The 25,458-nt window shown below is 47.1% G+C and overlaps 1 protein-coding gene across 1 annotated transcript in view; it reads left to right on the top strand.

The window, feature by feature from the left end:
• The window catches only part of KIAA1045 (KIAA1045 ortholog), a 25,905-nt gene extending 753 nt beyond the window's left edge, over positions 1–25,152 (top strand). The window contains exons 2-8 of the mRNA XM_011950497.1: positions 13,620–14,001; positions 14,671–14,856; positions 18,841–18,919; positions 19,214–19,419; positions 19,759–19,919; positions 20,220–20,315; positions 20,635–25,152. Coding sequence (XP_011805887.1) covers positions 13,624–14,001; positions 14,671–14,856; positions 18,841–18,919; positions 19,214–19,419; positions 19,759–19,919; positions 20,220–20,315; positions 20,635–20,731 — 1,203 coding nt within the window. The 5' untranslated portion in view covers positions 13,620–13,623 and the 3' untranslated portion in view covers positions 20,732–25,152. The remainder of the gene's footprint in view (positions 1–13,619; positions 14,002–14,670; positions 14,857–18,840; positions 18,920–19,213; positions 19,420–19,758; positions 19,920–20,219; positions 20,316–20,634) is intronic.
• Positions 25,153–25,458: the final 306 nt, after the last annotated feature.

Here is a 25,458-nt window from a genome sequence, read left to right as displayed (position 1 = left end):
GGGCGGGTCTGCGGCCGCGGACAGTCCTCCGGGACTCTGAGGTGCTTGTGTGGGAGCTGCTTCCAAAGTGGCCCCCGTGTCATTGGATGAACCCCGAGTGACTGCTGCCTCTACGCCTTGGGGAAGTCCCTGAGGTGCTGTGAGGAGCCGCCCCCATAAAGACCACCTGAGGGGCGGGTCTGCGGCCGCGGACAGTCCTCCGGGACTCTGAGGTGCTTGTGTGGGAGCTGCTTCCAAAGCGGCCCCCGTGTCATTGGATGAACCCCGAGTGACTGCTGCCTCTACGCCTTGGGGAAGTCCCTGAGGTGCTGTGAGGAGCCGCCCCCATAAAGACCCCCTGTGGGAATGGACTCCCGGGGCGCTGTCTGCATTTGCTGCCATGGGGAAACCCAGCGTGGAGGGGACTGGCCCCAGAGAGCCCTTCCGTGTCACTGTGGGAGAAGGCACAAGGGTGGTCTCTGGAGCTGGCTCAATGGAAGACCACCTGGGAACATAGGGGAGTCGCAGGAGCCTCGAGGTGGTGGAGCCCCCAAAGGGCTCCCTAGAAAAGGAGGCCCTGAGACTGTGCCCTAGAACTGTGGGAAGCAACCTCTGATTGGGGAGGGGGGATCCTGCCATGGGATCTATGAGTGACTTCCCACGGCTCCAAGGACTTTGGCCTCCACCTCCCTGTAGGGTTCCATATGCCCTCACTTGTCTCCCCACACCGTGGCCCAGAGATGGGGGCCTTCTGGGGCTGCAGCCTCTTTCCATCCCCCTCTTTCCCTATTCGGATTTTTCTTCTCCATGGTAGCCCAGTTGCTCCATGCTGCATTTTAGTGGAGGTAGAAACTGCTGCGAGAGCACAGGGCCCCAAGCGGGGGAAGAGGACCAGTGAGGCCTCTCAAGCAAAGATAGGAGATTTGAGCCCCTGGGTTTGACCGTCCAGAAGGAAGCAGTAAGATCAGATGAAATAACAGATTTTGGCAGGTCCTGGAGGGAAAGGCCTTTGAAGGAAGAAATAAAGGATGTATAGGATTGTTGAGCACCAGTGTGCTCGGCACTATACCAGGTATGTTTAAACATCTCATATAACTCTTACAACAGCTTTGTGAAATTATCCCCTTCTAAACATGAGACTCAGAGGGGTTTAGCAGTTTACCCAAGGTCACAAAGCTGATGAAAAACATAGTCATAAAATGTTTTTCAAATTTTATTTGGGAAAAAGTACTAAGGAGAAGCAGAAGAAAGAATAGATATTTGTTAATAAGTTGCACTAAGGTGCCTGCCGAGCATAGGGTTTTGCAATGGTACATGCTCAGTAAATGTGATGATTAAATAAGTGGATGAGGACAGTTTAAGTGGCCATGAGATTGCTGCAGGAACTGATTTCCACAGAATCCCCAGATTTCAGGGTGTAGCTTCCTTCACTGGCAGTCCCATTTCATGATGACTTGGGGTGGCTCTGGACCTCATTGAGGCCTCTGGGTGTGGTTTTTGACAGGGCTTGCTCTGGGGATCTAGGGGGACCCTTCTGCAGATGGAGTGTCCCAAGGCCACCCTCCCTGCTACAGAATACTTGAAGGAGAGAAAGGAGAGACAGGGTCACTTTTAGGAAGCACGATCCACACTGTCCTTGTGGCCCTCTGACTACATGCACCAGTGGACAATGGTCCACAGATAGCACACAGGACGCTTTTGCCCAAGAGTACCTCTGCATGAGGGGGAGGAGGGCAGGAAAGGTGCAGAGCCAAGGAAGGCTCACTGGGAGTCTGTTAGGGGGAACGCAAAGGGTCTGCGCCAAACATAGTGTTGCCTCCTCATCTCGCCCCCTCGATGTTTTCATTCCAGCTGTATCCCAAGAGTTCAACTTTGAGCCCAAGGATGGATTCTGGTTTCTTGTCCAAAAAGGGAGTGGTGAGAGGGCCAAGCAATGATATTCATTACAGAGCCATTCCGGAAAGGTTTTCCTGCTCCCCTTCCCTGCTTTCTTCCACACAGTCAAACCTAGTTAAATCCTCCTTGAACAGAAGCGGCTTCCTTTGGCTTCTGGAATTACATAGTGAGAAGAGAGACCAAGCTAGTGGGAAAGCAGAACGACATAGTTTACCAGTTGTTAGATTTTTTTTTTTAACTCAGTTATGCTACCTTGTGCGCAACTCAGTGGAGTAAATTCTGACAAAGATTTATGTTGGTTAGGACCTCCCCATTGTAAAGTTGTTTATAATCCCCCTTTCAGTTCAAACCCACCTCATCTGCTTAACAGATCAAAATAAATAGGTAAGCATATTTTTAAAGAGTCAGAAGGACCAAACCTGAAGATACAATCTTTGTTCCAGCTCACTGATTTGTCTTTGAGGTTTTATTCCTAAATTGGTCTTTTGTTGAGGGTGCTTATTATCACACCCACTCATGACCCTGGAAAAATCACTAAATGGATCCAGGCTCTCCCCTAATCTTGGACCTTGGATATCACCTTCCCTATGTCCAGCATTGGGTAAAAATTAAGGTTTCAAAAATTCTAAGAATACTGCCTAACTCTCCCTAGTCACAGCATGAGTCTGCAAATCAGATCATTCCAGAATGTGCATGAAAGATGTCACCAGGTGGCCTTAATCTTCTCAAAAATGCTCTCTCCAAAGGGAAATAAAAGGGGAGAGAATGGCTCACCCAGTTTCATTTGAGTGTGCCCAAATGTGTCTGGATTTTACTGTCTGGATTTCTCAACCTTTGATCTTTTCACATATTCTCCAATCTTCTAACATTGTCTTCTTCTAACATTTGCCATTCCTTTTCCTCAAACATGGATAGTAAGACCTTCCCAGGCCCATTTCCCCCACTCTGCAATTTTTTCCACTACACCTGTTCCGAAGTGGATCACATTTATGCAAATATAGTTTCCCTTCTCTTTAGCTACAGAATCTATTATCTTTTAGTCCACATGCTTCTCTCCAGCAGTGCTGCTTGGCTTCTGCTATCTTCATGTCCCAACTTGATTTATTCATTTCTGATGGGAATATCATTATCCATTCCACCCCTCAATCTTAATGACCAAATTCTGACAGGAATTGCTTACTAGCTTTGGACCAAGAAACCAAGACCATCAGTGTCCAGCTGGAGACATGATTATTTTTCCATTAGCACATCCCCCTCCATTCTCTCCCCTTTTCCAGCAATCCCCTCAGAGACTCACTTACATTTACTAAGTGCTACTTACTTGCCAGGCACTATGCTAGATAAATACGAGTTTCTTGCCCTTGAGGAGTTCACATAGAATCAGTCTGCATTCTCTAATAATTCACTATAAAGAGTAGGAAAAGTAAGGGGGAAATTATGGCATTACAGAATATCTACAGGAACCAATGTAGAGTATGCCTTTTCCCAAGCATCACTGAAACTCAGCTGCTGTGCTATGCCTCCGCAAGCAGCCACATTCAGCCCTCCTGCCAGTGCCCTGCCAAAATTACTTTTGCCCATTATACTGAGTGTAAACTGACCACATTTTTGCCTTCCTATGATAGTAATGATAGAACCTTTTATTTGGATAGCATGTTACAGTTTATGAATCCCTTTTAGATATATGTTGGCTCTTTGGTTTTGAGAAATGCTTCATCTTACTGGGGTCCTCTCACTAAAACAGAACTGTGTGGGCTAATTGGCTCGCTCTCTTTTTGTATGTTTGTTTTTTGAGGCTTAGGAGTCTCCCAGAGGGAAAGCCCCAATGATTCACTGCAATCACCACCTACTAGCTTTTAGGTTGCGAAGGAGTTTCCTGTTGGGTCCTAAGGCCAAACAATGCACTCATTGGTCAGTGCTGGAACTTATCAGGGCAGTCCCTCTTCCTGGCCTCGGCAAATCCAATTCTCTGGGGTTTTCTTCCTCCCTGAAACTCAAATACATATTCTCTTCTAACAAATATTTTAAGCATACTATCTCAAACCAGTTTTTTGGACTGATGCTAATTCTTATGTGAAGACACATTTCCTTGCCTATTTCTATCTAGCCCCCAGGCTGGCTTCATACCATCCAAGTCATGATGGAGTCCCCATATAGCTCCATGCCTTGGCATGTGCTGTTATCTCTTCCTGGAATGCTTTTTTTTTTTTTCCTTATCCACTGATGTAACTCCTACTCATATTCAAAATTTAGCTCAAGCAACACCTTTTTTTTTCAGTCCTACACTTATGCCCCCTGCACACGCACATACTCACTGCATTCTCACGGCTGAATGAGCTTCCATTTGTTCATTCTACCATCAGTTATTAAGCACCTGATTTGTGCCTGATGCATAGTAGGCTGCACTTGGCAAATGTTTGGAGAATCAGCAAAGAATCAGCAAAGAAGTAAATGGTGATAATTAAGGTGTAATAATTGCATTACATCTGTGTTTCAGGGAACCAGAGCAGAAAACAGGGAGTGCCTCTCCATCTTGCTGAAAAGCTCTGCTTGCTAAGTGCAATCTCACCAGCCAATCACTGATGGTATGATGTTCCTTAACTGTTGCTCTGCCTCTGTGGGAAGTCAGCACTGTGGCTTTTAATGAAGATTCAGGCCCTAAGAGGCTAAAATCATGCCATAATTTTGCTCTCATATATATTAGAACTTTGTGAGCTTTCAGTAAATGTTAAACAGCAGCAGGATGCCTTGTAGTCTTGAGCTGAGGCCAGAAAGAGTTTTTCTGTCTTTAGTCTTTCTGTTCCTTGGAAACCCCAGAAAAGCCCCATGTAGTTGTGACTGTGTCATCCTGAATAAACAGGCTGAATGGAGAGAGGTGGGGAGGTACCAGGTAGACCCTTTCAGGGTCTACAAACATGAATACTAAAGTTAGTTTCTAGGATACTGCCAGGTGACAAAATGTCTGAGTAGGAACAGACTCCGAGAGCACTGTAGTGAGACACTGGATTCCTAAAGCAACAGCCAGTCACTGGAGAAAAATCAGACCCCTTGGGGCTTGGATTTCCTCAAAGACCCACAAGAGAACTCTTTTTGATGGTTTTTTTGCTTAAAATCTTGGGCTTGATGCTGATGTTCACGGTAAGCTCAGAGTCTGTGCTATGCATTCAGCATTTTTTTTTTTTTTGCAGACCCTGGTTCTGTTGATTTTCCACAGTCTTGCAGCTGGTCACCTTCTGTGTTAGGCATGTGGCTTTTCCTAAGGCTCCCAGTCCTTCGGGCACATGCTTCCAGGAGCCAATTGTTGACCAGCTTGAAAGTTTTCACTTGTATGTGCAGATACTGCTCATGCTAAATTTCAAACCCAGGACAAAGGAAGTATATTTTCACACTTTCTACTCGTGTCCTTAAGGCAACTGCCCTCTGTCGGCCTCACCATAGTCCACAGGACACAGCATAAATGCAGGGGACTGTTGACCTTGGTAATACTGGCTTCTCTTTTCTTACCATTGTGATTGTAGAAACCGGCTAAATTGCAGAATTTCTTAGCTCTCCTCTGTAGTCAGAGAAAAATCACCCTCATGTTTTCATCCCTGCTAGCCCTGACTCACTGTCCAGGTCCCACCTCTTGGGAAGTAGAGTAGATGTGATGATGTGAGCTGGTGACTGCATAATTTCTAGAATTGAGTTTTGGAGATTTGGTCTGATTAGTCTCTCTGGCCAATTTGATAAAGAGAAAAGACACTATGATCTTAAATAAATTGTTTATCTTGCCCAGTCATCTCTGTATCTTTCATTCAACAAAGATTTAAGAGGCTAAAACCCTTAATGCTTAATGGAGAGGATCAAACCTGTATTCAAAAGAAGCTTTGATTAAAAGTGAGTGTCACATGCTCTGTGGAAGGTAGTAAGAACCGTCTCTGCTTTTCTCCCTCCTGATCTCAGTGAAGCACAGATTCCTTTACTCCGCTTGCTCAACCCATTCTCTTTGGTTGTCTTTCCCTTTCTCCTCACTCAGAGGTTTTCTTTGCCTTGTTCCTTCCTAGGGAAGCCCTAACCTCCAGGCAGCCACTTTTACTTGCTTGTGAGCCTTTTATACAGCCTCCATTCCCATACCAAGAATCAGATTGGACTAGCTACTTAGGAGGCTGAGGCAGGAGAATCACTTGAGCCCAGGAGTTTGAGGCCAGCCTGGGTAACACAGTGAGACCCTAGAACCACCCCCCGATCTGAAAACATAAATTTTAAGAAGAGAAAATCAGTAAATGTACTTTACATTTAACAGGCTGCATGAGGAAACTCCTGCCTATTAGGAGTATTGCCCTTCAGGCTCTCCACAGCTCTGAATCTTTATAAAGAGTGCTGGGAAATAGAGGCTCCCCAGCTGCCTTCCGCTTCCTTATTTCTCTATCAGCTCCTGCTGTGGAGCAGCCCCTCCTCCTCTTACTCCCACCATTTTGCCCTTATAACTAGTCCCACTGAATTCTAAGCAGGTGCTCTGCAGAAAATGGGTGTGTCTTGCAAACATTCCAAGCTGCCCACATATGTCTTACTGCCTGACAAACACATCTAGACAGGCTGTTCTTACCCAAGACAGATTCTACTTGTTGCTCTTTTCATTTCTTCCAGTTCATGAAGTCAGACGGCCCTCTTCCACCTTCTTGTCCCGCTGTTATTTACCATCACCCGCTCCTCTCCCTGAGTTTTTTTCCAAGCCTTCCCTAGATATCACAAATTCCCTGACAGCCACAGAATTCTTGGGACAATATCTTTTTGGCCTCTTTTCATCATTTTTAGGGAGGCAGAAACCCCCAGTCCCACCCACCAGTCAAAGAAGTAATCATTAGGTATAATTTGTGGGATCTTTGCAACTTGATTTCCTTTTAACTCTCTCTTTTTCCTAGGACTTCTTCCAGCACAGGAGAGGCCAGGTTTTTCTCCACAGGCATTTGTTTTTACCTGGCACCAATCACTACCACTTGTTTCTCTAAAAATTTGAGCTGATTTTGTTAAGTTCTCAAACACCCCAGGTGCACATCTTAGATATTTCAGCACACACTTTTAATCAAAGTGTCCTTTGTATACAGTTTTGATCCTCTCCATTAAGTATTAAGAGTTTTAGACTCGCTTTTAAAGCTGAATTCTGTTGTATCCTCACAGTTTACTGTCAATGTCAAAGCCATGTCAATTCAAAATGACTTGGTGGTCTTGTTTGAATTTTGATGGTTTACTGTGAATAGTTCTACTTTGCATTTCTGCCCTTACAGGCATAAAATGGTCTACAAGATTGAACCATTCAGGTAAAAGGAATAGCAGTGCTCCAAGAGCCTGTGGTCAGGACTGGAAAGTGTTTGTTTTATGTTTGTTTTGCTAGTAGATGTCAGCTTCAGTCTTCATAGAAATTGCTTTAAGGATAAACTCCCAAAACCATTGCAATGACATAATTGACCATGGAGATAGCTTCATAGCTATTCTTGGCATCCTTATAAAGAATAATGGTATCCCTACAGTTAATAATGGGTTATAGCAGATCTACAGTGTGTTGGGAGGTGTCTGTGGTTAATTTGCTGATTCACTGTTAATGAGTAAGCTCACTTATAGAGTAACTTCCTAACTGACTGGTCTTTGTTTAATAACTTTTTTTTTTTTTTTTGAGACGGAGTCTTGCTCTGTCGCCCAGGCTGGAGTGCAGTGGCCGGATCTCAGCTCACTACAAGCTCCGCGTCCCGGGTTTACGCCATTCTCCTGCCTCAGCCTCCTGAGTAGCTGGGACTACAGGCGCCCGCCACCTCGCCCAGCTAGTTTTTTTGTAGTTTTTAGTAGAAACGGGGTTTCACCGCGTTAGCCAGGATGGTCTCGATCTCCTGACCTCGTGATCCGCCCGTCTCGGCCTCCCAAAGTGCTGGGATTACAGGCTTGAGCCACCACGCCTGGCCTGTTCAATAACTTTCATTAAAACATCTGAAAAAGCCAAAAACAAATGCATACCATTGGTTTTCCTCTAATGAATCGTTCTTGAAAATGTGAATTTATATGTTTTTTCCAGATCTCCAAATAAGTGTTTCTCAACTATTTTTTTTTTCCAGTGTATGCCTTCCTTCTGATAAACATGAAAGTCTCTTGATTGTTCCCTACAACTTCTGATATAACTTTTGGGAGGAGGCTGCCTCCAACTATTTGGAGAGTTAGTACCTTCTGTATAGCCCTAAGAACCAAGAAGATACTGTCAAACTCACTGTTTTGTAGTCTATGTCTCACACACACACACACACACACACATACACACAAAGCAGAGATGGTTTTTAGTGTTTGTTTTCCAAATATAAATATATAATTGATAAGCTCTTGAAACTCACTTATTTCTCCCCTCCTCCTGGTGTTTCTGATATATACCTCCCACCTGCTGCAGGATCCAGCCAGTTCACCATTTGAGAATCATTGCTCTGGTTGTTATGTTTAAAAAATTAAATCAAGCTGGGTGCTCTGGCTGGAGCCTATAATCCTAGCTACTTGGGAGGCTGAGGTGGGGAATCACTTGAGCCCCAGAGTTATCAACAAGTCTGGGCAACATAGCAAGACCCTGTCTCTTTAAAAACTTTTCAGAAATTAGCACGACCTGTAGTTCCAGCTATGTGAAAGGATTGCTTGAAATTTTTCAAAAATTAGCACGACCTGTAGTCCCAGCTATGTGAGAGGATTGCTTGAGTGCAGGTGTTGGAGACTAGCCTGTGTAATATGGCGAGACCCCCTCGCCGCTGTCTCAAAATAAATAATTAAATCATTTTTTCTCTTTTTTAATAGCATGAATATATCACAAGTTATTCAGTAATTTCCCTATTGAGGTTGTCTCCACCTTTTTTCTTTTTTAAGAGACAGGGTCTCACTGTGTTGCCCAGGTTTCAGTGCAGTGGCTATTCACAGGCACAGTCATGGTACATGACAGACCCAAACTCCTGGTCTCAAGCAATCCTCCTGCTTTCAGCCTCCCGAGTAGCTGGGATTATAGGAATAAGCCACCATGCCCGATTTGTTTCCATCTTTTTAATCATTGTAAAAAGAATGCCCCAATCAATCAATCTTTTTTTTTAATGTGATGAGGTCTTGCTATGTTGCCCAGGCTGGTTTTGAATTCCTGGGCCCTGCAAGCAGTTCTCCTACCTCAGCTGCCCACGTAGCTGGGATTACAGGCATGTGCCACTATGCCTAGCTAATTTTGTTTTATACATATGCCCACAGGTGAAAGAGCATCAGCCTCTTGGATACAATAGGTTTTCTTTAGTCAGAGGTATATTAGTAGCTGTCCATCTCTGGTGGATCTTCCAACCACACGGACTCTTAAGAGAAGCTTGAATACACTGTTCATCTTGCACCACATCAGTTAAGGGCAGCACTTTTCTTATATCCTTGTCTTTTAGAGGCGCGTTCTTCAAATTGCAGATTTAAATCCATTAGTAGGTCATGAAATCATTTCAGAGAGTCACTATCAGGATTGTTTTAATGAAATAGGATAGAAAATATCAGGGAGCATCACATGTAGTAAAAGTATGATTGTTCCACAAAATTTTTTTTTTTTTTTTGAGACGGAGTCTTGCTCTGTCACCCAGGCTGGAGTGCAGTGGCCGGATCTCAGCTCACTACAAGCTCCTCCTCCCGGGTTTACGCCATTCTCCTGCCTCAGCCTCCCGAGTAGCTGGGACTACAGGCGCCCGCCACCTCGCCCAGCTAGTTTTTTTGTATTTTTTAGTAGAGACGGGGTTTCACCGAGTTAGCCAGGATGGTCTCGATCTCCTGACCTCGTGATCCGCCCGTCTCGGCCTCCCAAAGTGCTGGGATTACAGGCTTGAGCCCCCGCGCCCGGCCTCCACAAAATTTTGACTTGTGTCTATAGGGTTATCACATAAAATATATTTCTTATTCTGAGCCACAGTTGAAAGTTTTGAAAAACATACCTTGGGGTTTCTGAGGAAAACATAGTGGTCTGCAAATGTAAATGCTCATAACAAAAATATGCTCAAATAAAAATGTAAAGAATTATCTGTCAGTTTTGTATTTTCTCTCTTGGGGTGCCTCTCTCACTGTGAGTTAGGGAGTTGCATCCCACCCAGCCATCGAACATGCTGTTGCCCATGAGGCATTTGAGCAGCATCTGGGGACTACAAGGCCCAGCCCTGTCACTTCAAGAACCCCCTGGGTCCAAAGCCTCAGCAAAAAATTTAACATATACATACTCTTCTCTCCATCCCCACCCCACCCTGGCTAGATTCCCTCATTAGGTCATATGAACTTTTAAAAGAAGATGAAAAACAACATGAGCATTCTAAATGCTTTAGACTATATGTTCCAAATACACTCATCAACAGACAGAGAACTAAAGCCCAAAGCAACTAACAACAGGTTCTGAATCACAGAACAGGGGACCCAAAACAAAAGCAAGTCGCCAAGTTGCCAACCCTAAGATTTTCTTTATTATCTAATTAAGGTACCATGTGGGAAAACTGGAAAATACAGATTACAAAAAGATTAAAAGTACATACAGTACAAAATTTATATCATAGCATGAGCATTTTTGTAACTTGCTATTTTTGTGAATATGTTTGCATATTTTGAGTGTCTTTCCCACCAATAAATATACTTCTACATCAGTGTTTTCCATGTTGTTTAGTCTTTCATGGTAGGTACATAGTTTATTTCCCTATTGTTTAATATTTGTTTCTAGCTGATGAAAAAATGATTTCTGAATCACAATTTTTTATGGATTTATTTGGAGATTAAGATATTTTCCTTTTAATTACAATTTATTATTAGTTGTCCACTGAGGCATGAATACCCTAAATGATTTCCTGAATTTGCTCAATAAATCTTTCTTCAATAAATCTCCTGTGCCACTGCCCTTTAAGGCAGTATTAAGTATTTAAAGTCAATGTTCCTTAGTCACATACTTCAGTTTTACAAACAAATTTATAAATGGAGTCAGGGAGGTGGTTCTTTCCTCTTCTGTCAATCAGTTTATAAATTCAAGAATATTAATTTCCTTGGTAGCCTAAGTAGTGGCAAGGCAAGCACCTGAGCAGGGCAGGAGTTCACATCACTGTGGCACATACAAGCAGTGTTTCCGAAAAGAAGATGGGGCTGTCATCAGATAGTACATGTATTAAGATTTCATTTTTTAAAGCAAAAGGAATTCTCCACAATTCATTAGCTAATTGGAAAATGTTTATTAAGAATCTATTCTGTTAGATGCTTAATAGACACATTGCTAGGCAATGGAGATAAGGACTGTGTGGGATAAAACAGTCTAATGGGGGAACTGACATTGATCGGTAATCATCCTATTGAATATGTAATGACAAAGGTAAGTGCCCAGAGCAGAAGGGCATGGTGCTGTGAGCACTCTGACCTGGACTGGAGTCAGCAGTGACTTCCCCGAGGAAGTGAGACTTGAGCTAAGCTCTGGTAGACGAATAGGCACTAGTCAGGTGGGGAGGAATGTTCAAACTTCCTCCAGACGGAGGGAGTATAGCAAATAAAGACTGAAATAAGGCCATTATGATTGGGACACAGAGTAAAGAAGGAAGGCCAGACCTGCAGGGCCTCACAGGCCACAGTAAAGAGACTGATTGTGGGGACTTCTCCTGAAAACTGTAGGAAGCACTGAAAGTTTTAATCAGGGGGTAACATGACACCTGAATGTCCCAGGGACATCTTTAATTCAGCATGTACAAAATCCAATTTAATTATCCCTTTTATTTCCAATTTCTGTAAGTGGCACTACCATTCTTCTAGTTAGTTCATTTAAAACTGCCCTCTTTTTCCGGGCGCGGTGGCTCACGCCTGTAATCCCAGCACTTTGGGAGGCTGAGGCGGGCGGATCATGAGGTCAGGAGATCGAGACCATCGCGGCTAACACGGTGAAATCCCCGTCTCTACTAAAAATACAAAAAATTAGCCAGGTGTGGTGGTACGCGCCTGTAGTCAGTCCCAGCTACTCAGGAGGCTAAGGCAGGGGAGGCGGAGGTTGCAGTGAGCCAAGATCATGCCACTGCACTCCAGCCTGGGCAACAGAGCGAGACTCTGTCTCAAACAAACAAAACAAACACAAAACAAAAAAACTGCCCTCTTTCCCTTTGTCCTTCATCCAATCAATTATCAATTTATTCCTAGATTTCCCTAATTCTATTTCCATGGTAACAGATACACTCTGTCAGTATTATTCCTGCTGTCATCATTTCCGTTTAAACCCTCTACCTCTTGCCTGGACTATGATATTAATAGTAACCTTCAAATTGGCCCTACCTCTCCTCCTACCTGCTGTCACCTTTTTCCCCAAACAAACTGAGCATAACCGCCTATGCATCCTTCAGGGTCCACTTTGTCCACCAGCAGTGTGGTGGGTCTCGCTGTCCTTTAGGTACTCTCAGCACTTTAACTTCTTTGGTTTCTAATATTAAGTAGCTTGAGTGGTGAGACTGTTCTCCTGTCTTCTGTTTCCTATGATGAGCAGCTAGTGCCTTGCACATAATACTGTTCAATAAGCCTTGATTAGAATGGATTGAGAGCAAGGCTAAAATGGACTCTGCTCCACTTTACTTAGAAAAAGCATTCCCCAGCTGACTTCCACAAAGTCTCCTCAGGCTAGGAAATAGCAGACCAGCTTTGCAATGTGCCCTGTCATGCCCTCACTGTCCAATGCTGTGCTCTGGTACTGCAGAGAAGAGCAGGGATGATGTTACTTTTTAACCTGTAAAGGATATGGACCCTTCTTGAACAGTTCAGAAGAATTAAAGCAGAAAATATGAGAGTGATATTGGTGCAGCCTTACCTTAGAAGTGTGAGAGGTACCTTAGAGCTTCGTAATAGACCAGTGTCTGTAATAGATAAACAGACCCACAAAGAGGCATAGCTACTAATGAGAGGGGGCAAAGGAGTGTTTGTGTGACCTTGACCACATGGATATGGGTGGCAGAGTTCCCTTACTGACTAATTCAGGAATCCTCTAAAACTAGGAGTTTATTGACTTAAAAAGTAGGCATTTGATGAGGATTAGCCCCAGATGGATTGTTCATGGTACTTACTGAAGGAGCTTTTCTTGTGTCAAAAGGCCTGAACTGTGTTGCTGCCAGCTTGCTTTAAGCCTTGAGTCTTCTTGCAGGGTGGAGGAGAAATTTGGATTCTGAAGTCTCCAACCATTTAGAAGTAGCAGAGGTGTAGGACCCCTGGACTAAATTGGTTTTAGGACAGGAAGGGAGACAGATATCATTTCATGCGCATAGAGTGCTTTCCAGTCTATGAAGCACCGTTAAGCCCATTTTCTTACATTATCCTTGTAACATCCCTGTGAAGTGGGCTGGGAAGATAGCCCTCATTCCATAGATGGGAAAACCAAAGTTGCAAGGCCTGTCAGAAATTGAACCAAAGTCATCCAGGCAAGGTGGTAGGCCTGTGATCCCAGCTACTCAGGAGGCTGAACCAAGGGAATCACTAAAGCCCAGGAGTCCAAGAACAGCCTGGGCAACATAGTAAGACCTCATCTCTAATAAATAAATAAATTAAATAAATACATAAATACATAAAATTTAGGAAAGAAGTAGAACCAACATCTTCTGATCCTTAACGTGCTGTCTCTACCCCCACCATGTTCTAGAAGAGGGAGAAACTGCTTAATAGCACTTGCCACTTAGGTTGAAACTGATTGGCCTGACATCCTCAGCCATTGGCTGAACTTGTGCCCCTCTGCTTTTTGTCCACAGAGCCATGGGGGTGTTGATGTCCAAGCGGCAGACAGTGGAGCAGGTGCAGAAGGTGAGTCTGGCTGTGTCTGCCTTCAAGGATGGGCTGCGGGACAGGCCTTCCATCCGACGCACAGGTGAGCTGCCAGGGTCCCGCCGTGGCACTGTAGAGGGCTCCGTCCAGGAGGTGCAGGAGGACAAAGAAGCAGAAGCAGGAACCTCGGTGGTCCAGGAAGAGAGAAGTGCTGGCCGTGCAGCCTGGGAGCGGCTCCGAGATGGGCGCGGCGTGGAGCCTGAGGAGTTTGACAGGACCAGCCGATTCACGCCCCCTGCCTTCATCCGCCCCACCCGGAAGCTGGATGATGACAAACCTCCAGAAATCTGCCTGGAGCCCAGAGAGCCTGTGAGTATCCAGTTAGGACAGGATCCTCAAGCCTTAGCGCATCAGGGAGCAGGACAGGAAAAATGGATGTGGATAAGGTGATCCTCAAAGCCGGAAAAATGGAGCCGAGTCCAAAACAATCTTTGAATTTCTTCTATAAGAATAAAATGTTTGTTATATCCTGGATTCATCTTAGTTAAAGGCTTGGGGCAGTGGATGATAAAGAATGATGCTATGGCAGGTGTTCTGTCGACTCTCCCCCTCTTCCCCGCTGCTATGGGTTTTCAACCATGGATAGCACTACCCTCTGTAGGAGGCATTAGGAAATTTGGGAGGGAGGAGTTTGGGGAGGTCACACCACCAGGTGGCTACTGGTGTTTGGTACCAAGAAAAGCAGGGATGATAAATGTCCTGCAATGCCTGGAACAATCTCTCACAACAGATTGTTCTTTCTAAAAGTGCCAGTAGCTCCCTGTTCATAAACACGGTCACAAAGGCGTGAGCAACTGGAAGGACCTCCTGGTTCTTGTCCTCCAGAAAGAAAACCTCAACAATGGCTTCAGTTGGAGCTGTTCCTCTAGGCTAATCTGGGAAGGCTCAGCCCCATGCAGGTAGCTCTGTGCTTCGTGGCCTTGGAATCTTGCTGCCTATGCTTTCACATCCCTATTTCCTCCTGCCATCTTTCTGCAGGTTGTCAACGATGAGATGTGTGATGTTTGCGAGGTCTGGACAGCTGAGAGCCTCTTCCCGTGCAGGGTCTGCACCAGGGTTTTCCATGATGGCTGCCTGCGCCGCATGGGCTACATCCAAGGAGACAGTGCAGCGGAGGTGATGGAGATGGCCCACACGGAAACAGGCTGGAGCTGCCACTACTGTGTGAGTCTGGACTGCAGGGACAGCAGAGGACTTGGGACTTTTCCTGGAGGCCCAGTCTTAGAACATTTGATTTTAGGCAGTGACCTAAAGAATTTTCCAATGGGCTGGGCATGGTGGCTCACGCCTGTAATCTCAGCACTTTGGGAGGCCAAGACGGGAGGATCTCGTGGTCAAGAGATTGAGACCATCCTGGCCAACATGGTGAAACCCCATCTCTACTAAAAATACAAAAATTAGCTGGGCCTGGTAGCACATGCCTGTAGTCCCAGCTACTCGGGAGGCTGAAGCAGGAGAATCACTTATACCTGGGAGGCAGAGGTTGCAGTGAGCTGAAATCGTGCCACTGCACTCCAGTCTGGTGACAGAGTGAGACTCCATCTCAAAAAAAACAAAAAGAATTTTCCAATGGTGCATACAAGAGACCTAGAGCTAGGATGGGGTTTCTCAGCCTCAGTACATTTTGGGCGGGTTAGTTGTTTGTTTGGGGGGCCAAGTGCATTGTAGGATATTTAGCAGCACCCCTGGCCTCAATCCCCTAGATGCCAGTAGCATACATCTCAGTGTGAAGGTAGCAAAATCACCCCTGGTAGAGAACCTCTGAGCTAGGAGATTGACTGGGGCCTAATTACTCAAAAGTAATTCTGCTTGGAGCAGTTCTTTCTCTAATAGTCTATAGTTGTCATTCACTGTATCCATCTGAAAACTAACCTGAGATCCTAACTAACTGGCTTCCAGTAAGGGTAGATTCTATCACAGGAAAACTTCCTAGGCCTCAGATCCTCACTCAGCCTGCCACCTGACTCATGAGCATTGGCGTTTCCTCTTTGAAGTGGTTATTATGTGAATTAAATGACAAAGCTCTATTGATTCAGAACTTCACAGATTATATATAAATGCCTTCTAACTTTTAATGAAGGACAGAGTCTAAGGTTTCCATTGAAAGCCAGATTTATATCCATTTCTCACTACACCTGAATACAGTTCAAGTCTTGCCTTATGGATCTGTTGTCTTGCAGATATCGTCATTGTTTATTGATTTCAGAGTGAGGAGCACCTGCTGATCCCCCTTCTTCCTGCTGCTTAGACGAAAGCAGAGATGTGCCACTTTCTATTTTTTTTTTTTTTTTTTTTTTTTTTTTTGAGACGGAGTCTTGCTCTGTCGCCCAGGCTGGAGTGCAGTGGCTGGATCTCAGCTCACTGCAACCTCCGCCTCCCGGGTTCACGCCATTCTCCTGCCTCAGCCTCCCGAGTAGCTGGGACCACAGGCGCCGGCCACCTCGCCCGGCTAATTTTTTGTATTTTTAGTAGAGACGGGGTTTCACCGTGTTAGCCAGGATGGTCTCGATCTCCTGACCTCGTGATCCGCCCGTCTCGGCCTCCCAAAGTGCTGGGATTACAGGCTTGAGCCACCGCGCCCGGCCGAGATGTGCCACTTTCTAACAAATATCTCTTCCTCTGTGGCTTGTTATGGAACAGTTATTTTCAGCTGCTTAAACACCTGTCCCCCTGGAGTACACTGCAGCAGACTCTGCTGTACCAGCGACCTTCTCTAGTGCCTGTCGCCCCTTCCAGATGCCAGCCTTTCATCTCAGCCACTCTGTTTTGTGATGTACTGCTGCCATGGGACTGGGGTGAAGGGGTCACCTCCCTACCCCCAGGAACACACTGCTCCCTCCCCAGATTCCTGACACAGTCCTACCATCATTGCCACCATGCTCTACTGGGCTTTTTACAAAGCCTCCTTCTGAGTACCTCTCCTTTCTTTCCTTCCCTTCACAGCCAACGAAGCTGCTGCTTTTTTTTCTTTTTTTTCTTTTTATGAGACAGGGTCTCATGGTGTCACCTGGCTGAAGTGCAGTGGTGCAATCGTAACACTGCAGCCTCGAACACCTAGACCTAAGCAATCCTCCTGCCTCAGCTTCCTCAGTAGTTGGGACTACAGGCACAAGCCATTGCACCTGGCCCCACAGCCAAACTTCTTAAAAGAATTTCATCATCTCCTATGGTTCTTCAACCACCTATAATCTAATCTGACATCTGCATCCATCATTCTGCAGAATTGTCCCTTCCTAAAGTCACCAGTCACCTCTTAATTATCAAGTCCACTGACCTTTTCTGAGGCATCTTCTTACTTGATCTCTCTGAAGTATTTATTACTTCTTTATTCCTCTCTCTTTCCTTTAGGATTTAGTATTTTTGTGAGAATTATTGCATAAGATATGGAAATGAGAGAAAATAGAAAGTCAATAAAATCCCACCTCAGTCATGTAACCACCATTAACATTACCTCCCACATTCTGCAGCTGTCTTTGCTTGGTATCCAGTACCCTCTTCTCTACTGATTCTCTTCCAGTCTTAGTCTCTGTCCATTCTTTCTCGATGCCCTTTGTTAGTTTCTTGTCTCAGTCCTGTGTTTCTCAGGGTTCTGTTGTTTAACACTCTTCTTTGCTCACTGCGCCCTCTTTGGGTGACTTCATCTACAGCCACCATCTAAACACTAATGACTCCTATATTTGTGTGTCCAGACCTAAATTTCCTGTCTCTTGTACTTATTCACCTTGATATCTCACAAGTACTTCACACTCATCATGCCCCAAAATGAACTCATCTTTGTCCCCAAACCTGCTCTTCCTCCACTCCTCATCTCTGTGAATAGTAATACCATGCCCCAGTTACTAATCCCAGTTCATTCTCCCTCACGCCTCACATCCAGTGAGTCATCAGGTCCTGTTGATGCCGCCTATAATATCTCTGAAATCTCTCTTCCCTTCTTCATTCTCATGTCTCAGTTTAGCTGCTCATCATTTCTTGCCTGGACTGTTGCAGCCGCCCTCAACTGCTCTCCACACCTCCAGACTCTGCCCCTCTAATCCATCTTCCACACAGCAGCCAGAGATCTGACCACAGCACTCCCCACTTGAAAACCCTGTGGTGGCTCCCTTTTGCCCTCAGAATAAAGGCCTAATTTGAGGGGCTCCATAAAGGGTACTGGAGGTACTTCATAGTAGGCCCCCTCCTTCCCTCAGACACACACATGCACACACACGTACTCCAAGCTCCAGCCACACTGAACACATCTCACAGTGTCACACACCACTGTGGCACCCAGTGTATCCTAGGTGCTCAGTAGGCGTTTGCTGAAAGTATGGTTTGAAAGAAAAATACAACTATTATATATTAGTTTTTAAAAAGTGTTATGGAAGAAAAAGAATGGTTTGAGTTCTTTATGAGATCCACCTATGAATACTCATGAAATATCTGCTCTTGTACTTTGCTGGTATTTCAGAGGAAGAAAGTAATCTTATACTAGAAAGGATCTTTGATAGTTTAAAGACTGTATGGTTAAGTCAACAAAATAAGATATCAGTGCTCCTTTGGAATTAAAATTTCTGTGGCACCACAAAAACACGCATTTGGCTTTAGGAGCCTTGTAATGATGGCATCTTTTAAAACCATTCTGGAGTTATTTAAAGTGATACAACCCACTTTGTATCCAAGTGGGCCAGCACCACTTGGAGCAGAGCTAGGATTAAACTTTTTTTTAACTAAAATGCATTTTTAGCACAGCCTAACACAGAAGCCAAGTAGATAAAAGGGATGGAGATGGAGCCACTCTGGTTGATGGAGATAGGGATTCACAACCTGCCTACTCACTAGCCCCCTTATTCCGTGCAGCAGCTTCCTAAGGAACTTCCAAGAAATCCCTAGGTTAGCTCAGAGGAGACAACCACTGTTTTAGTAAAGGAGCTCAGTGCTGGAGTCAGGATATCTGGGTTCTGGGGAAGATTCTGCCCCAGAGTAAAGACAACTCTGGCCAAGTCCTTTCCCCTCTTTGGGGCCTCACTCTCATTGATTGTGAATAGGAGGCTGGGATTAGATGATCCTGGAATTGCTTTCCAGCTGAAATTCTATTTCTAGCCTCCTTGACCCTGGCCTTTCTTACTGGCCTGTATGGCCCCCGACTCAGCTCTTCCTTATTTTCAGGACAACATCAACTTGCTGCTGACTGAGGAAGAAATGTACAGCCTCACAGAGACCTTTCAGCGGTGTAAAGTCATCCCTGGTAAGGTTGGGTGGTGCTACTTGGATGGAGAGGGGCCAGGCAGATTTCTCCCTCATGCTTTCTAGGATGAACCATGAAAGGAGTGTTCCGTATTTAGTGGGTAGAGGGTAAATGGGTCCTTGTTCCTGAGTTGTTGGCCAGCAGAGTCACCCATCCCCTGTCACAGCCTGGCCATAGGAGCAGAGACTCAGCAAGAGCTGTGGGTGTAGGGGCCCCGAGGGTGCCCTGGAGGTGATGGAAGTGCCCTAAGGCTGAAGAAGGATGGGCATGGCCAGCACGGGATGCCTCCCACAGATTGCTCCCTGACACTGGAGGACTTTCTGCGCTACCGTCACCAAGCAGCCAAGCGGGGGGACCGTGACAGGGCCCTGAGTGAGGAGCAAGAAGAGCAGGCGGCCCGCCAGTTTGCTGCCCTGGACCCTGAAAATCGAGGCCACATAGAGTGGCCTGACTTCTTGTCCCATGAGTCCCTCCTGCTTCTGCAGCAGTTGCGTCCCCAGGTGAGGGCCAGCTGGGGCAAATGTTTCTGGGATACTGGGTGACAAGGGCCTGGGAGGCATGCTGGGCAGGTTGGGGGAGCACTGGGTCCTGTCCGAGCAGGGACCAGTATCAGGAATGGGCTCAGGTTTCATCCAGTGATGGATGATCTGGTGCCCAGGCTGAGGAAACTGTGAGGAAGACTGATCTGCCCTGGGCCGCACTGGAAGGGTTGTGCCTCCAGAAAGCCTCTGGGCAGTTTCTAAGGGAGGTTGCAAAGGTGGTAATGGAAGTAGGATTCTCTATGGCCTGGCAGTTTACAAGATATCTCCACCTCTAAGATCTTGTCTCTTCTTCCCCAGAACTCTCTGTTGAGGCTTCTGACAGTGAAGGAGCGGGAACGAGCCAGAGCTGCCTTCCTGGCACGGGGCAGTGGGAGCACCATCAGTGAGGCAGAGTGCCGCCGGGCCCAGCACTCTTGGTTTTGCAAACAGTTCCCAGAGGCTCCTTCCTGCAGTGTCAGGTCTGCTCCTTACCAGTCCCAGTCCCCACTCAGCCTCTTCTCCTCCCTTTTCCATGCCAGTGGCCCTTCCATACCTCCCTGCTCCCCCTGCCAACAGCCGAGAGAGGAGCCTCCTGTGCATTAGGTAGAGGATGGTGATGCCTACAGGCCAGGACATGGGGCAGCCTCTACCTTCAACTCGGTGTTGCCACACGTCAGAAGAGCTTGGATGAGCGTGTCCAGAGCCTTGGGCTTACCAGAGTTTGGGAGGGGCAGGCATTTCACTATCCCACTCCTAACCATGTGTCCTCTGCCCAGCAGCATCAGCCATGTGGGTCCCATTGCAGATAGCAGCCCAGCCAGCAGCAGCAGCAAGAGTCAGGACAAGACCCTGCTGCCCACAGAGCAGGAGTCCAGGTGAGTAGGACCTCCTCACCTGGCCATTTGTACCCTCTGAACCCCCACAAAATACACAAGTAAGAGAGGGTATTACTCACTCCCACTCCAAAACAGCAAGCGCCCACCCAAGAAACCAGGCTCCAAGAGTGCACATTTGACCCAAGTCTATAGGACCAGCCAGCTGGTCTGTTGGCTTGGTAGCACAGCCAGCCATAACCAGGTCAGGCATGAGCCAAGCTTCCCTGAGTTTTGTGTAGCCCAAGCCATGTTGCCCCAGGATCGGGGCTCACGCATCTTCAAACCAGCCTCATGACCCTGTTCTTTGCTTCCACTCCAGATTTGTGGACTGGCCTACCTTCCTGCAAGAGAATGTCCTCTACATCCTGGCTGCTCGCCCCAACAGCGCAGCCATTCACCTGAAACCCCCAGGATAGCATGGAGCAGAGAAGCTCAGCTTGAGGACAGTGATGTCCTCTCCCCTCTCTCCTTTCTCCCTTCCCCCACCAACCTCTGGCACTGAGACTCATGGGGTTGGGACACTGCCAGCGTCTTAATTTGTCACTAAGCTTTATGGCACTGAAATCACCATTCCCCTCACGACAGAGGCAGTGAATGCATTGCCACAAGGAGAAGCCCTGGGAGCTATGGCAGCATCCTCTCCTGGACCATCCCTGCCCCACATCATAGACGGGACCTGCCACCACACTTACACACATGCACACATGCTGCCCAGCTGTCCATGCCATCAGAAGCCTGGTTCTTTTTGGTTGAGAAAGGACCAAAGTCCCTTTGTGAAGCCCCTGATATAGAGGAGAAGGTCTCTACTCACCCCTTCTATAGGCAAGTTCTAATTTCCAATAGACAAATCTCCGGCCAAATGATTCTTAATAAGGGGCATGTCAGACTCACATGCCTGCCTAGAGATCCCAGAGATCTCAACGGGCCCCACTTTCCCCACTGAAAATCCCTTCTGCAGTGAGCTGCTGTTACTAGTAGGTGTGCATTATGTACCTCGGCTGTACTGAGTTGGGAAAAGAGTTAAACATCACCACTGAAGTTCAGCCCTTTATTTATTTAAATTCCAATTCCTGGTGACAGAGAAGGCAACTAGCCTGGAGAATCCTGACTGGAAGAGGGGGAGGCAGCCCCTCCCAGGGACTCAGGATTCTAGGAACCTCTCAGTCAGGTTACCTGCATCTAAAAGTCTTTAGCAGGATAGTCAAAAATCAAGGTGAGCCTTCTTGGCCCCTATTTTTCAGATGGTAGGTCATGGCCCAGGGCCAAGGGGACCTGAATGGAGCGAACACACCGGCGGGAGCCACAGCCTGTGTGTTAGATGCTTCACCCAAGTCACCAACCACAGAGACTGACGAGAGCACGCTCTGGAGGAAGAGAGAACGGGGCTCATGCTTCCTCATTGTTCCAGCTCAGCTCACTGTAGACAGCTTCCACAGCCCAAGAAAGATCTGCAGAGCCCTGAGCAGGGACTCTTTCAGCCATCCTGACAAAGAGGATAAGAGGCTGGGGCTTAAGAAGAGGCTCTGCAGAGAAGGTCCTGGGAAAGCCTTACAGAAGGAGAAATTTCCCCCTTCTCCCTGTCACTGAGACACGACTTGAGTGGCTGCTTCTCCTCACTGCTAACCACTTGTCCTTCCCCACCAGGCTAGGGCCTGGGCCTGGCATGGAAGGCCTTTTGGGGCAATCAGAGGCTGCTACAAGAGCACCAAGCCTGGCCTCCAAGCCCCAGCCCCTCCTTGCTAAGTACTCATCAAATTCAAATTCTTCAGTCTGTGTGTTATGGCTCATCTTGGCCGGCCGTGGGATCCATGTTCTAGACTTCTGTTTCCAACCTAATGACTTAGGCATAGCCAGATCTGACTACCAAGAGTTATTCAAAAGGGAGTGGAGCACAGTTATGCAGAAGCAAACACATCTTCATTGCTCAAGGCCCTTGTGCTAAATCGGGTGCATACAGAAGAAAGCACACACTGCTCAGTGCTGAATGTTTCGAGGAAAGCAGGGAGCTGCAGCCAGGGGCTTCGTGAGAGCTCTGTGTACTCTCCTCCTGTAGGAACCGCCTTTAGCTGGAAGCAGGGTGGTGAGCTGCTGGGGCTGTGTTATTTGGGACTGAAATGAAGCAGACAGGAGACAAATCTGGGCTCAGGTGTATGGCCCACAGCTTTTAGAAATACTCTTCAGCCATCCCCCAGGATTGATCCATAGGAGGGGCCATTATTCAGTCTAGTCAAAAAAACAAAGCACAGGACTCCTGGGCCTAAGAACTGCATCTGAAGCAGCCAGGCCTGGGGTTTTGCACTGAGATTAAAGCACATTAAGCACAGGGGCTCTTACCTACTCTCCTGGCGAATCGTCTCCTGTGCCAGTGGCCTTGGGCTGCTCAATCTCACAGGGCATTTTGCGTAGAGACAAGCTCTGGGCTTTGAGAGCTGAACAGCATTTTTCTCCTGCCTCATCAGTCACAGGGACTGGAAGTCCATCTTGTTCCCTGATCCTTCACAGATCAAGGTGATGCCTACCTCTTTGGAGCTGCTGTCTCTAGCTCTCTACGGGTGAGGGAGGAGAGTCAGTGGGCCAGGTCAGGCCTGCCACATTCCAGGGCCTGGCAAAGCAGCCCTGGAGTTCTTGCACAACAGGAGCAGGCCCATTTGGGATCACCCTTCTCCCTATTCGAGAAGAGCAAACTTCCTGGGTGAGGGCCTGCTACAGAGATCCCAGGGGCCACTTCCCCCAGCAAAGAATAGAGTTCCCGGCCCACAAGAGTCCCAGGAAGCAGGAAAGCACGAAGGAGCAGCCAGCCTCTTCTCCACAGGCAGTCGTCTAGCTTTTTACCAAAGGGGAAGTGCCATTGCTCCCCAAGTCCAGAGTTGCAGAAGCCCTGCCCCAACCCCGCGTCCAGAATCTCCCTTTGCAGTGCTCTAATCCCCAGCGCCCCATGCGGTATGTATAGAGATGTTAAAAACGTTCAGAAACCTAGTGAAGCCCATTTCATTTTCAAGCCCTCCCGTCACTGTGACTCTGAAATTCTGCCAAGTACAAATATTAGCGACTGACTCTAATAAGGTATGAGAAAATGTTTCAGTCTTCTTGGCTACCCAAATTTGAGATCAGTGTTTCTAACCAAGGGAGGCCTGGGTTACAGACAGGCTCCTCTGAAGCCCACTTGCCCTAAGTGTTTTCACCTCGCATTCCTCTTGCCCACCTTCAGATGTGAATGAAGGGGCAGCTGGAGGATGTGGCAGAGTTGCAGGGACTGAGGGTCAGCTGAGCAGGGGCCCTGGCCACGAAACCACTCCAAGTCTCCTCTTTGGCTTCCTCACCTGAGCCCAGCCTTCCCCCAGCAGAATACTTGAGCAAGGGCCCCTAGGGTATCCCAGGGATGGAGCAGTCCCCTCACTCTAGGTACTGATCTAACCCTCAAGTGCCCCTCTTCGTTTGAGGACAGCTGCAGTAGAAACCATGAGGACATTGCCTCTTTCTGCCCTCAGCCCAAGTACCTGGGGCCAGCAGGGCAGATACCGGCCTTTCTGGCCCTGCTGCTCCCTATGGGATGTCACCCTGACATTGCTTGAGTGGCCAAGTCTTAGGGTCCCCTTATTCCTGTCACCGTTATGGAAAGCACAGAATTAAACTGCTTGGGAAGAGGACACCTTCCTGGGGAGTGAACCCCAGGGTTATACCCAGGACTCATAGCCCAAAGCACAACCATTGCAGGTTTCACAGCTTCAGTCAGAGTGGTGCCAGGAAGCCCAAAAGTCGAGAGGGAAGGTCAGCAGAAGCTGCCTGGCAGGGCCCCAGGCCAGCTAGACCCACCCTAGAGCCAAGAGAAACTCAAGCAGGACTGAGAACTGGTAGCTGGCTCTAGTGATCCTGCAACCATGTTCCCTTCAGACCAGCAGAGTGAAGACAGATAGATGTGTGGCCCTGAAAGGCAGAATAGTTTTGATGCCAGAACTTCAGGACATCCTGGCAGTACCTGTCACCACAGTCCCTTTTTACCCCTCCTCTATTTACAGTGAAATAAAATTCCTATTTTCTTTTTTTTTTTTTTCTTTTCCTTATTTCAAGCTCTTGTCTGAAAAATTGCTACTTTCTCCTACCACTTAGTTTGAATTTGCCCAGGATATCTCTCTGGGCCCCTGGCTGCAACCCAGACAATGGTGCGATCTCCTGGAGTGGAGAATATTCACGCATCGTGCCTGTTCCTGACGGCTCAGCCCTGGAGTGGGGTGTGACTGGGCATTTTCTCTGCTCTGGCTTTTCTGCTGCCACTATTTTTGGCAACCTTGGAAAGAAAACAAACAGGTTACAGAATTTCTACTAGCACTAAGGAAAAGCTTTTTCCCTCTGGGCCACACGCCACAGTGACCCAGAGCATGGAAAGGGAGTCAGCCCTAGTCTGGGCCACTGACTAAGAAGTCCAATCACATTCCAGTTTCTATAGCACTGGGTAGGCACAACCCACAGTTGAGAACATTGAGTTATAAGTAGCTAGGCCTTTCCATAGCCATGGTGACACAAAGGCCCTCAAGATTAGCCTCCTGCCATCATGGGTTGGCCTGTGATCTGTCCCCAGCCAAACCCAAGCTTGTGAGAGGGACTCAGAACACTTGAGTAACACTGGGGAATCCAGCGCGCTCTGGTCCCTCATGCCTTCATGTGCTTTTCTGCGGAAGGTAACTTGACAGTAAGCTGAGGGGAACGTCCCCAAGACCTGTCTCCCCATCTCTACAGCTGCATGCTCCTCTGCGTGGCCCAGGCTTCACAGCACTCCAGAAGAAGCTGATGCCCTGAGGCTGGGCACAGTGGAAATCATAATAAAGCGATTGTAATGCTCTATCAGCTTCCTGTTTCTTGTTGTTTGGGGAAGCTGCCATTTCTGTGTGGTTTCCCATTGTTGACCAATCCCTGGGTCTAAGACGGGCAGCTGCGGCTGCCAGGAAGGACACAACATGCTGTGACTCTTTCTAGAGTTCTCCTGGCCCTGATCTTCCCAAAAATCAAGAGATGGGTAGAGGTAGGGGCACCACACATACAGATACAGAGATACTGGTATTTCTGTATCCAGCACAGATACGGAGTGGAAACAGGAGCACTGAAGTGGGGAGCCAGAGCTTTCAAAGAAATTGAGGATGAGGTCATA

The sequence above is a fragment of the Colobus angolensis genome, unplaced genomic scaffold (genome assembly GCF_000951035.1).
Source record: "Colobus angolensis palliatus isolate OR3802 unplaced genomic scaffold, Cang.pa_1.0 Scaffold308, whole genome shotgun sequence".
Classification (NCBI taxonomy): Eukaryota; Metazoa; Chordata; class Mammalia; order Primates; family Cercopithecidae; genus Colobus; species Colobus angolensis.
This window is presented reverse-complemented; position numbering and strand designations above follow the sequence as displayed.